This window comes from Candoia aspera, chromosome 7 (genome assembly GCF_035149785.1).
Source record: "Candoia aspera isolate rCanAsp1 chromosome 7, rCanAsp1.hap2, whole genome shotgun sequence".
Taxonomy (NCBI): Eukaryota; Metazoa; Chordata; class Lepidosauria; order Squamata; family Boidae; genus Candoia; species Candoia aspera.
Window position 1 is genome coordinate 52,774,645 of NC_086159.1, and position 13,190 is coordinate 52,787,834.

General features: G+C 39.0%; 1 protein-coding gene across 1 annotated transcript; it reads left to right on the plus strand.

Annotated features, from left to right (window-relative positions):
• The first annotated feature begins 10,995 nt into the window (after positions 1-10,995).
• LOC134501110 (mesotocin receptor-like) lies at positions 10,996-12,930 on the plus strand. The gene is made up of 2 exons (XM_063308701.1): positions 10,996-11,881; positions 12,731-12,930. The coding sequence occupies exons 1-2, from the start codon at positions 10,996-10,998 to the stop codon at positions 12,928-12,930; spliced, it is 1,086 nt and encodes a 361-aa protein (XP_063164771.1).
• The last annotated feature ends 260 nt before the right edge of the window (positions 12,931-13,190 follow it).

The window sequence follows — 13,190 nt, forward strand, 5'->3', positions numbered from 1 at the left end:
TGGTTTTCAGTAAGGATGAGATTTTTAAAAAGTATTCAGTATCCAAGCATCACTTTCTTGACAAGAAAGTGGGAAATGGATTTCTGTATATCAGTGTTGTGAAATCTGTGACCTCAAGTCCCAGCCAGTAGGTTCAGTGTTGAGGGATACTGGAAATTCTGCTTTAATGACATTTGGAAAGCTATAGATTTCCCACTCCTGCTGCATACAAAGAGTGTGCAAAAATACACAAACAAGCATTTTTGAAATAAAAATGCAATAAGCTGATGATCAAAGATTGTAGTCAGCAATACGGACTATGCCTGAATGTGAAGAAGATGAAGATGAACCAATAAACAATGTCACAATAAATGGAGAAGAAATTGAAATAGTCAATGATTTCATTCTACTCAGATCAATGATCAATGCCAAGGGAAGTAGTAATCAAGAAATCAAATGACATATTGCGCTGGGAAAATCTGCCATTGAAGACCTATCTAAAGTTTTCATAAGTAAAGACGTCAGTTTAAAAACAAAGGTGTGTCTGACTCACACCATGGTCTTCTCAATTGCCACATATGCCTATGAAATTTGAACATTAAAAAAGGAAGATAGAAGAAGAACTGATGCATTCGAATTGTGGTGTTGGTGAAGATTATTGAAAATACCATGGACTGCCAGAAGAACAAACAAATCAGCTTTAGAAGAGATACAACCAGAATGTTCCCTAGAGGCAAAGGGAACTAGGCTTAGACTCTCATACTTCAGGCACATCGTCAGGAAAGACCGATTGCTTGAAAAGGACATCATGTTTGGTAAAGTCGAGGGCCAGCGGAAAAGAGGAAGACCTTCAATGCGATGGATTGATACAGTTACAGCAACAATGGATGCAAACATTGGAACAGTCAGGTGTATGGCGCAAGACCAAACAGCATTTTGTTCTGTTATACACAGGGTCGCCATGAGTCATAAACAACTTGACAGCAACTAACAACAACATACCTGAATAACTTTTATTTTTTGTTATTTATATTTATTTTCATCAATACAACTAGATTGGAGAAAAAGTCAATGCTCCTAGAATAGTTCTGTACATTCAAACACTAGATGGCAGCCCAAATATCTGAAACTGAACATATCTAAAAGACAGGGGAGTAGAAATAAATGTGAATATTAGAATCTTTCTTTGTACAATACATGTGCACATATGTTTGTCATCATTTTAAACATATTGGCTAGAATAAGGGTAAGGAACAGTATCTGGCCAAAAGCCAGATCATGCCTCACCAGTTTTCCAGAACTGGAAGGTATCAGTGGGTTGAGTTCATCATCCTGTCACCTCCCAAAATCCTATTTCCTTCCCAAAGCTTTCTCCATAACCTCATTTTGTTTTCTAGTAGGAGCCCCTTGGAGGAAGAACTCCAGGATAATCTGCATAATTCCCTCTTTCATTTCAGGCAGCTTCAAAGTGATGGCTCTATCAACCAGCTTCACTGGCAATCACATTTCTAGTCTGGAAGCAGGAGAGGGGAGTGTGTGTACAGTGAAATTTCAGAGATTCTTTTTTTTCCCCCTCCTGTTTTGCTTAAGCAATCTAGAACAAGTAGCATACATCCATTTTCTTGGAGTATCTTGAAGTTATTCTGTATTTAACCAGCTTTGTCCTCAAATTATTATTCTTGAATGAAAAGTTCAGACTATGGTCTTTGCATTATGATAAAGTCCAAGGAGGGACAGAAATCTGTGGGTAGGTCTAAACTATTTGTTTTGATGAAGATGGCCACAGAACTTGGAAGACTATGCAAAGTTTTCAGTTCAATGTGATCTGGTCATACACTTCATTCAGGCATAGTTACCTTAACTACTGTTTATTAAATAAACTGCAGCTGATTGGGTGCATACATCAGTAGTCAGGTAAACATAATACACCATGCCAAAATCAAACCTTTGCATAATATGTGAATCCATATTCTACTTTTTTTTTTGCTTTTTTTTAAAAAATCCATTCAATCATGTCTGATTCTTGGAGACTGCCTGGACAAGTCCCTGCAGTTTTGGCAAGATTTTCAGAAGTGGTTTGCCATTGCCTCCTTCCTGGGGCTGGGAGAAAGTGACTGGTTACCCAGCAGGCTTTGTGCCTAAGGCAGGACTAGAACTCATGGTCTCCTGGTTAATCCATAGTCTACTCTTGATGTGGTGGTTAGGATGCTGGACTAGAACTGGGAGAGAGTGAGTTCTAGTCCTCCCCTAGGCATGGAAGCCACCTGGATAACTTTCCATTTTTCAGGAAAAAACATTAAAAGTATATTCTAACTTAGTTATATATTTAGCTTTAGAACTTTTCATTTTCTTATCAAAAAATTGATAGGTTAGAAAGTTCAGTCACTATAATTCAACTGTCTAGGAAAATGTTAGGGGAAATTGATGTGCAAACAGGACTTCCTCTGAGGAAAGTGATACTTTTCTAGTCAGTCCAAGTAATTGACAGAAATGAGAATCCAAGGTTAACCATTACTCTCAACCTACAATAAAATGCAGCTTTCACTAAAATCAGGTTAAAAGACTATTATAACAGGGGCTCTGAGGAGACAGAAAGAGGATGCAGTGACCTCCCCTTGTGCTGCTACTGGTACTCCTTTATTATACTAAAGTTCAAGTTCCAGACTTGATTGCTAAGTTTAGAGCTTAAGGAGACAAGTGTATTTGACTGATACATGGTATAGCAACATGTTTATTTTCTTTGGGAAAGTATTGTTACACTCTTCCAAGGGGAGAGAAGCCCCAGAGCTTTTGCAACCAGGCAGTTTTCCTAACAGATGTAACCATTATGGTATGTTATAGTATGGTGCCTCTATTAGCATGTGTGGGAGGAAGTAATGAATCACTGTAATGGGAGAGTGGAAGGAAGAAGAAGCAAGAGTTTACTGATTTATTTATGAGATTTTTTTGAGGCTGCCTGACTCCAAAAAGACTCCGAGCGGCTTACAATACACAGTTTAACAAGCAGGAAAAATCAAGCAAGGCATTTTTTAAAATAAGGATTTGAAACTATCTAGAAATTGAGAGCCAGTTTGGTATAGTCATTAAAGCACCACGGTAGAAACTGGGAGACAGTGAGGTCTAGTCCCACCTTAAGTATGAAAACTTTGGGCCAGTCATCTCTGTCAGCCCTAGGAAGCAGGCAATGGCAAACCACGTCTAAAAATGTTGACAAGAAAACTGCAGGAATTTGTCCAGGCAGTCACCAGGAGTCAAGACTGACTCAAAGTCCACCTCACCTAGAAAGAGAAGAGAAGAGACTAAGGAGTAAGATCAAGTTGAACTGCTGATGTTGGCAGTGAAATTTACTAGAGAATTCGAAGTTCAGGTGGAAGAATATGGAGTGAGAGTTTCCATGAATGGCAAAATAGTCTGCCTCCAAGCTCCAGTGTTGCAAATTGCAGTAAGAAGGTTTTGTGATTTCAGATGTGCCATAGTCAAGCTGGAAGCAAATTGATTTGGCTGTCCAAAGAGGACAATGTTGTGAAAACACAGCGATGTAGCACTGATGCTGAACTAACATAAATGCTGTACTATTTAGAAGAATAAACCATGCTAACTGCAGACAACATGGCATAGATATAAGCTACCTTTGCTCCTACTTCTTCACTTGTTGAAGAGTTCCAGAGAAGTTGAAAGCTTGCACAGTAATTTATGAAGCTTTGGGTAATAATTGCAGCAGCCAATTTTACCTTGCCCTGAAATGAATGTAATTTGCCATTTTTGCCATGGTGCCTGCTTTCTCAGAAACAAGTCTCACTGAGTTTGATGGGGTTTATTCCGAAATAGATGTGATAGCATTGTAGCCTTTCAGACTGATGCAGAAATTGCATATTTAGTTCTAGTTTGTCACAGAGTGTGTATTTCTTTGAATGGGCGCTAGAAATTTCACAACAGTTCACAATTATATGGAGGGAAATGCAAACCAGACAGCTAAATTCCATCATGTGTTTGAGCAGAAGGATATTAAGCAATATGGAAAATAATTAATTCAAGCTATTGATTTTGTTAAATGGCAAACATCAGGCTGAAATCTCAGGCACACTTGCTGGGAACAGTCCTTTTAAACCCAGTGGAAGTTCACGTATAGGACTGTGCTATTGACTTCCATAGAGGGCCAGTTTGGTGTAGTGGTTAAGTCATCAGGCTAGAAACTGGAGACCGTGAGTTCTAGTCCCGCCTTAGCCACAAAGCCAGCTGGGTGATCCTGGGACATTGTCTCTCAACCGTAGGAAGGAGGCAATGGCAAACCACTTCTGCAAAACCCTTTCCAAGAAAACTGCAGGGATTTGTCCAGGCAGTCTCCAAGAATTGGACACGATTGAATGGAAAAAAGAAATAACTTTCATACCAGCCATATTTTATGTGTGAACATTTTGTAAAGTTAAATAAAATATACCATGTTTTGGAATGCAAGAATCATACACATGCACTGCAACATGGATGTAACACATACTGACTGCCAGAAAAGGATAAAAAAGTAATTTGAATTTCAAAATTCAGAGAATATGAGGCTGATAAATGAAAAACTTAGATTCCTGTTAATACTTTATATTAAAGTTATATTATATCTTCGCTGAAGCTATACATATAATTCTTTCTGTAGCTTATTTCCAGATATGTATACATCTGTTAGTAATAATTCTTTCCTAGAACAATCTTGGTTTGTGTTTATGTTATTATAATCACACTGGGATTTTCCAGATATCTCAGAGCTTGTTTCTAATCAAAGTATGAAGTAAATTTGATCTGTTTTTCAGTTTCTTTGCTTTTGTCAGCATAAGTTGGTAGATTACGTTGTGGCTGCTAAATGACTGCCAAATGGAACTATTCATTATACAGCTGGGGGGCAGGGGGATTTCAAAAATGCCATCACACACATTTTTTTCTTTAAAGTCAGATTTCAAGGCTGAATTAGAGAAATATTGTCTAAGAATTTAAATGTAAAAATCTAGCTAATCAATATGAATCTCTTTATTACATGTATTGATACTACAATATTAGAATAGATAAAGAGTTGATTCTAAAACTTGTTGATAGTCCATGACAGGAAAAAAAACTAATAATCACAGTGTCCCTGTCTTCTTAAAAAAAAAGTTCGAACTATCTTGGATTGTCTTTTTTCTCAAGACAAATATGATTCTTTCCTCCCATCAGGGAATATCAAATGTCCATCCAAACCAAGCAAAATGCCTACTGGACTCTTTCCAGCTCCCAGAGGTGGCAAAAAATCAGCTTCCTTTAGATCACCCAAGAAGTATTTGCTATTAAGCCAGTCACAGAGACAAAAGTCCACAAGAAAAACACACAAATCAGGCAAAAACAGTTTTATACAAAAAATGGACCTCAGGGTCAGTGATGATAACAGCTCCACTTTATGGTTTTTTTTTTGGATAGGATAATTTGGTTAACATGACATTTCAGATTTGTTGATGTGTTGTTTTCTTCCTAGAATAACAGTTCACATGCCTACTGAAAAACAAGAATGGCATTTGCATATTTGAACACACATTTTCAAAAAGAGGAGAAACATGAGATATCTTTTGAAAATAGGTATATCATGATGAAGATTGGCATACAAATTCTTGACACAAACCCTATTCCAAATTTTAACTGTGATTTAATCTTTACCCGATTTTGAGGGGATAGGAACCATCCACCACCCACTGATAGATTCCTTGAGATCCAGGAGAACACCGGAACTATTAGTATTCATGACCATTGGTGAGACCAGATGTATTCCAGCTTTATCATAGCAGGTGCAGTATTGTGTCTTTTCTCTTGCTAGAGTTCTACCTCACATTTTCTCCAAATAGGAAAAGTACTATGCAGTTGACTGTGGCAAGAGCTGCCATTGGGAATATTCCTGGAGGAATATGACAGTGGCAGCTCTATTCAGAATATTTACATTGGGGAATGAGAGTGGTAGTCCAGGCAGAGCAAAACCTTATGGCTTTAGCTGGAGGTCATGTGTTGGGGTGACTGAAGGCAGCACTGTCCCTGTCTCCTTCTCAGTGGAGTGTACCAGGTATGAATATCAACTTGAGGTTTTTTGGGTAAGGAAGCAGAGAAACCTCTTTCCTGTCTCTTGGTGCATAACGATATAATCGGTACCACTGAGTGGAGTTTCTCTCCAAAGACTTGCACTGTAATATTCCCCAGTTTACTGGGAATAAGACTGAAATTAATTCTCAGACTGGATGAAAAGGTATATCAGTTCAAAGATAAATGAGGGTTTTTTGCTTGGGGCAGTAACACTTAAGTGGAAACAGAAGCTGGAAGGACTGTTGGCGTTTGGGGAACATTTAAAGAAAAGTGCTTGGAAATTTATTAATGAAACCTAGTCCTATCACCTCTACAACATGAGAAATTTAGAATGCCATTTCAGGTGTGCAATTTCTCCTGCCAAGATGATAGTTCTATTTACAGACATTTTTTCTTCAGGAAAATTTTGTTGTTTATTCATTTAGTCGCTTCCGACTATTTGTGACTTCATGGACCAGCCCACGCCAGAGCTTCCTGTCGGTCGTCAACACCCCCAGCTCCCCCAGGGACGGGTCCGTCACCTCTAGAATATCATCCATCCACCTTGCCCTTGGTCGGCCCCTCTTCCTTTTGCCCTCCACATTCCCTAGCATCAGCATCTTCTCCAGGGTGTCCTGTCTTCTCCTTATGTGGCCAAAGTATTTCAGTTTTGCCTTTAATATCATTCCCTCGAGTGAGCAGTCTGGCTTTATTTCCTGGAGGATGGACTGGTTTGATCTTCTTGCAGTCCAAGGCACTCTCAGAATTTTCCTCCAACACCACAGTTCAAAAGCATCGATCTTCCTTCTCTCAGCCTTCCTTATGGTCCAGCTCTCGCAGCCATATGTTACTACGGGGAACACCATTGCTTTAACTATGTGGGCCTTTGTTGTCAGTGTGATGTCTCTGCTCTTAACTATTTTATCGAGATTTGTCATTGCTCTTCTCCCAAGGATTAAGCGTCTTCTGATTTCCTCACTGCAGTCAGCATCTGCAGTAATCTTCGCAGCTAGAAATACGAAGTCTTTCACTGCTTCTACATTTTCTCCCTCTATTTGCCAGTTATCAATCAAGCTGGTTGCCATAATCTTGGTTTTTTTGAGGTTTAGCTGCAAGCCATCTTTTGCACTTTCTTCTTTCACCTTCATCATAAGGCTCCTCAGTTCCACTTCACTTTCAGCCATCAAAGTGGTATCATCTGCTTATCTGAGATTGTTAATGTTTCCTCCAGCAATTTTAACTCCAGCCTTGGATTCCTCAAGCCCAGCATGTCGCATGATGTGTTCTGCATACAAGTTGAATAGGTAGGGTGAGAGTATACAGCCCTGCCATACTCCTTTCCCAATCTTAAACCAGTCCGTTGTTCCGTAGTCTGTTCTTACTGTTGCTACTTGGTCATTATACAGATTCTTCAGGAGGCAGACAAGATGACTTGGTATCCCCATACCACTAAGAACTTGCCACAATTTGTTATGGTCTACATAGTCAAAGGCTTTAGAATAGTCGATAAAACAGAAATAGATGTTTTTCTGAAACTCCCTGGCTTTTTTCATTATCCATTGGATATTGGCAATTTGGTCCCTAGTTCCTCTGCCTTTTCTAAACCCAGCTTGTACATCTGGCAATTCTTGCTCCATGAATTGCTGAAGTCTACCTTGCAGGATCTTGAGCATTACCTTACTGGCATGTGAAATGAGTGCCACTGTTCGATAGTTTGAACATTCTTTAGTGTTTCCCTTTTTTGGTATGGGGATATAAGTTGATTTTTTCCAATCTGATGGCCATTTTTGTGTTTTCCAAATTTGCTGGCATATAGCATGCATTACCTTGACAGCATCATCTTGCAAGATTTTGAACAGTTCAGCTGGGATGCCATCGTCCCCTACTGCTTTGTTATTAGCAATGCTTCTTAAGGCCCATTCAACCTCACTCTTCAGGATGTCTGGCTCTAGCTCACTGACCACACCGTCAAAGCTATCCCCGATATTGTTATCCTTCCTATACAGGTCTTCCGTATATTCTTGCCACCTTTTCTTGATCTCTTCTCCTTCTGTTAGGTCCTTGCCATCCTTGTTTTTGATCATACCCATTTTTGCCTGGAATTTACCTCCGATGGTTCTAATTTTCTGGAAGAGGTCTCTTGTCCTTCCTATTCTATTGTCTTCTTCCACTTCCATGCATTGCTTGTTTAAAAATAATTCCTTATCTCTTCTGGCTAACCTCTGGAATTTTGCATTTAATTGGGCATATCTCCCCCTATCACTGTTGCCTTTTGCTTTCCTTCTTTCTTGGGCTACTTCTAGTGTCTCAGCAGACAGCCATTTTGCCTTCTTGGTTTTCTCTTTCTTTGGGATGTATTTTGTTGCCGCCTCCTGAACAATGTTGCGAACTTCTGTCCATAGTTCTTCTGGGACCCTATCTACTAAGTCCAGTCCCTTAAATCTATTCTTCACCTCCACTGCATATTCCTTAGGAATATTAGTGAGCTCATATCTAGCTGATCTGTGGGTCTTCCCTAATCTCTTTAGTCTGATCCTAAATTGTGCAAGAAGAAGTTCGTGATCGGAACTACAGTCAGCTCCAGGTCTTGTTTTTACCGACTGTATAGATGTCCGCCACCTTTGTCTGCAAAGGATGTAGTCAATCTGGTTTCGGTGTTGTCCATCTGGGGAAGTCCATGTATAAAGCTGTCTCTTAGGTTGCTGGAAGAGAGTGTTTGTTATGCAGAGTGAGTTGTCTTGGCAAAATTCTATCAGCCTATGTCCTGCTTCGTTTTGTTCTCCCAGGCCATGCTTACCTGTAATTCCAGGTGTCGTTTGACTGCCCACCTTAGCATTCCAGTCTCCTGTGATGAAAATAACATCTCTTTTAGGTGTGTTGTCCAGTAGGTGCTGCAGATCCTCATAGAACTGCTCTACTTCAGCTTCTTCAGCATCTGTGGTTGGGGCGTATATTTGGATTACTGTGATGTTAGATGGCTTGTCCTGAATTCGAATTGAGATCATTCTATCGTTTTTTGGATTGTATCCAAGCACTGATTTAGCCACTTTACTATTAATTATGAAGGCTACTCCATTTCTTCTGTGGTCCTCTTGTCCACAGTAGTAGATCTGGTGGTCATTTGATGTGAAGTGGCCCATTCCAGTCCATTTCAGTTCACTGATGCCCAGAATGTCTATCTTTAATCTTGACATCTCACCAATAACCACATCCAATTTGCCCTGGCTCATAGATCTTACATTCCAGGTTCCAATGGTGTGTTGATCCTTAGAACATCGGATTCGCCGTTCTCCACCAGCACCATCGGCCGCTAGCCGTCCTTTCGGCTTTGAGCTAGCTGCGTCATCACGTCTGGGGCTACTTGAACTCATCCTCTGTTCCTCCCCAGTAGCATTTTGACCATCTTCCGACCTGGGGGTCTCATCTTCCGATGGTATACCGACATATCTCTGGTTGTACTGATCCATTTAGTTTTCACGGCAAGAATACTGGGGTGGGTTGCCATTACCTTCCCCAGGGATCACATTTAGTCTGACCTCTCTGTCATGACCTTCCCGTCTTGGGTGGCCCTTCACGGTTTAGCTCATGGCATCATTGAGGTGCTCAAGCTCCAGCACCATGACAAGGTAACGATCCTTTGCTGAAGTCAGGAAAATTAGTTCTGCATTAATATTTGACACATTATGAAAGAGGTGTGTAGTGTTTTAAATTAAAGGGAGAGATTTTTGTGGATTTGCAGGAATGTTGTGAGTCAAGAGAGAATAGGTACAATTATAAATGCTTTGACCATTGCTCTTCCAAATCACGCTATGGAAGTAATTTTGACTGAAGAAAACGAAGTGTTTTTTATGATACTTGGGAAAAGAGACTCCACCCCCTGCCAAGCTTGAGAAATATTTTCAGTCATTCTGTTCTTGCTATGAAGCATTCAGCAGGCAGAGGGATGCTTATTTTGAAGATTTACTGTATTCGTCTTGCTTTATAAAAGCGAACTGAACAACTCTTGAAAGCTACGTAAGTATTATAATCCTTTGCAATCAAAATGGAAAAAAATAATACTTGAGCATATGCTACATACCTTACACTGGTAGAAATAAAAAATAGTACAGTATATATTTGACCTTTTCCCACCTCAAAGCTATATGATGTTTATGATAGTGGGAAAGAAGCAAGAGACAAAGAAACCAAAAAGTATATACTGAAATCTTGAATAGAGTGTATATAGAAGCTACATTTGAATGTTAGCCATGTTATATGCCCTTATGTTCTTATGTTTGTTCCTTGGTGTCTCCTTGCTGTAGTCCAATGGAGATCTATAATTGTATAAATAGGCCTATTTTATAAGGGCATATAGCATGACTGTATGTGTAAGCGTGAGCGTGGTTGCTATTACTTTTGGATTTTGATAGAAATGGGAGGGAGAAAAATTACTTTTCTTTAAGCCAACAAGTTTTTCTAATGTATATATTTACTCACCATGTTTTCCTCCAATTTTTCTCTTGGCTACAACAGCAGACTCTCAAATACATTAAACTCTGCTTCATAATAATAGAGAATTCCACCACCACCCCTCCTCAGGAAAATGCAGAGAAGTTTTATTGAGATTTATGTTCACTGCTGCTGGAGAGATTCCAGAGAAGGCTGGAAATCACTTTGATTTGCAGATTTTACAGGAGGAGGAGAAGGAGGAGGAGCCCAAACGACATTTTACTTCACTTGTAGTCTCTTTGCTTCTTCCCATTCTTTCCACAGGAAATCCATTAAATGGAGATAAAAGAACTCAAATAGCAGCCCAATGTCTTTAAACTGGTAACTAAAAGTTACTCACCTGGAAAATCTTTGAATTCAAGAAACATTGAACAGCTGGCCTGAGCAGCTGGCAGCGCAGTGTCTGCCCCTAAGTCCACAACTGCCACTATAGTGAACCCTCTTGGAAGACTGCTTCTGCCCACCATGAAGAATTTATCTGAGCTCGGGGTTCCTTCACTTCACAGTTTTCTCAGTCCAGCCAATGCATCGGGTCTTCCTGAAAGACAAGCAAGAGATGAACAGTTAGCAAAGATAGAGACTGCTGTGCTTGGAATAATATTTGTGGCAGCATCCGTGGGCAACTGTGTCCTTATTCTGGTATTATGGAGGAGAAGAATGAATCTGACTAGGATATATGTGTTCCTGCTTCATCTGGGCATTGCAGATCTGATGGTTGCCTTTTTTCAAGTCCTTCCTCAGCTTTTCTGGAAAATCACAGATGTTTTCATGGGTCCAGACATCCTGTGCAGAACTGTCAGTTATTTCCAACTATTGAGCATGTTTGCCTCCACTTACATGATAGTAGTTATGGCAATGGACAGACTGAGATTCCAAGTGGTGTGCTACCCCACAGCCTCTTTCAAGAAGAAAGGCACTCTTTGGAATGCTTCAGTCTGCACCAGTTGGTTTATATCTTTTGCCTTCAGTGTTCCCCAGATATTTATCTTTCAGAAAAGTGAGACATCTCCAGGCATATTTGACTGCCAAGCTCACTTCATTGAGCCCTGGGGCACAAAAGTGTATGTAACTTGGATTTCTATAGCTATCTTTTTTATTCCTGCAGCTATCCTCATCACCTGCCATGTAAGGGTCTGCAGAGCAATCCAAAGTAATGTGACAGGCTACGCTGTAACAAATCAGAAACAAACACTATCATCTCAGACAAACAATACAAACTGCATGTCAAAGACTGTGATAAAGACTATTAAGATGACTGTAGTGATAGTTGTTGCTTATGTATTCTGCTGGTCACCTTTCTTCATTGCACAGTTGTGGACTGCATGGCACCCCAGTGATGCTAGGACTGAAGGTAAGATTTAACCTTTCCTCATGATAGTGGCTACACTATCAGTATGTTAATATTACAACAAAAGCCATGAATGTCACTGAACTTGAGTAAGCACTGTATGGTGTAGAATGATATAAAATATATTGCTTTGATTATTTGTAGTACTTGTTGATGTGTTAGTAGTACTAGCTGATATGATATCTTTGTAGTACTAGTTGATACGATGCCTCTCTATTGTGAGCATAAAATTATGTGTTTGAAGACCTTTTTCCTTAATGAAAATTATGAAATAGTATTGCTAATAATAAAGGACAAATGAAAGCAGTATACATAGAATACAGAGATGATTGACAAAAAAAAAAGGCAAGCATAAATATCTTCATAAATTTGTCAAGAGCTACTCTACCTCATCTGGCATTTATTTCAATTTTTTTTTGTTTTATTTTTTGTGGGTCTTTTTTAACACTTAAATGTTGTTTTTAATTTTTGGCTTAAAGACATTAAAATGTGAGTCTTGAAATACATATATTGACCTATATCTATCTGCTGTATTAGCTGAAGAAATGTATTTTATGAATAACTGAAATTAATTATAATCCTTTTGCCATAAGGTCCTAACATTTGAACCTTTTCCAGTACATTTTGAAAATATTCTATAGTGCCTATGAAAAGGGTACATTGACCTGGCTGATAACCTGATTTTTTTGGATATTAGAAAACAATATTTTAAAGATATTTGGACAATGCTGTCATACACAAGACAACATTCAAATAATTGGGGAAAGATCAATGGAATAATAAAATAATCATTGTTTTTTCTGACATCTTTATCTGTATTCTGTGAATAACTTATGAATTCTTTTCTTTCAGGTCCAGTAATAGCCATTCTTATGCTCCTAGGGAATCTTAACAGCTGTGTTAATCCATGGATTTATATGTACTTTTGTGGCCAAATCCCAAATTGCTCGAAAAAAACCCTCAACACCCAGGCAGCTCAGGAACAGTCTACATTTACTTGCAGCATCTATGTGGGAGAAAAAGAATCCGAAGACAACATCACACCTGTGTAATTAGGATTTTAAAAAAAGTTATTGTATTCACATTTATAAAGTGGGTAAGGGCAACAAGTTATTTACAGCATATGCATACTTTTACTCTTTTTAGAAGGAAACTATTTTCCTCTTTTTAACAAGAAGAATTCAGGAAAGTCCTTGTGTCCATCTCTCAAGCTCACACATAATTAGGTTCAGTACAATATTGTTCTATACTTTTATCCTGGAAGAAGGCAGTGACTGATCTCTTCTGTATTGTTGTAAAACAAAACAAAACA

Coding starts and splice junctions, on each gene's coding strand:
- LOC134501110 (XM_063308701.1), top strand. CDS start 10,996: ATGAAGAATTTATCTGAGCTCGGGGTTCCTTCACTTCACAGTTTTCTC. Junction 11,882..12,730: donor CAGTGATGCTAGGACTGAAG/GTAAGATTTAAC, acceptor CTTTTCTTTCAG/GTCCAGTAATAGCCATTCTT.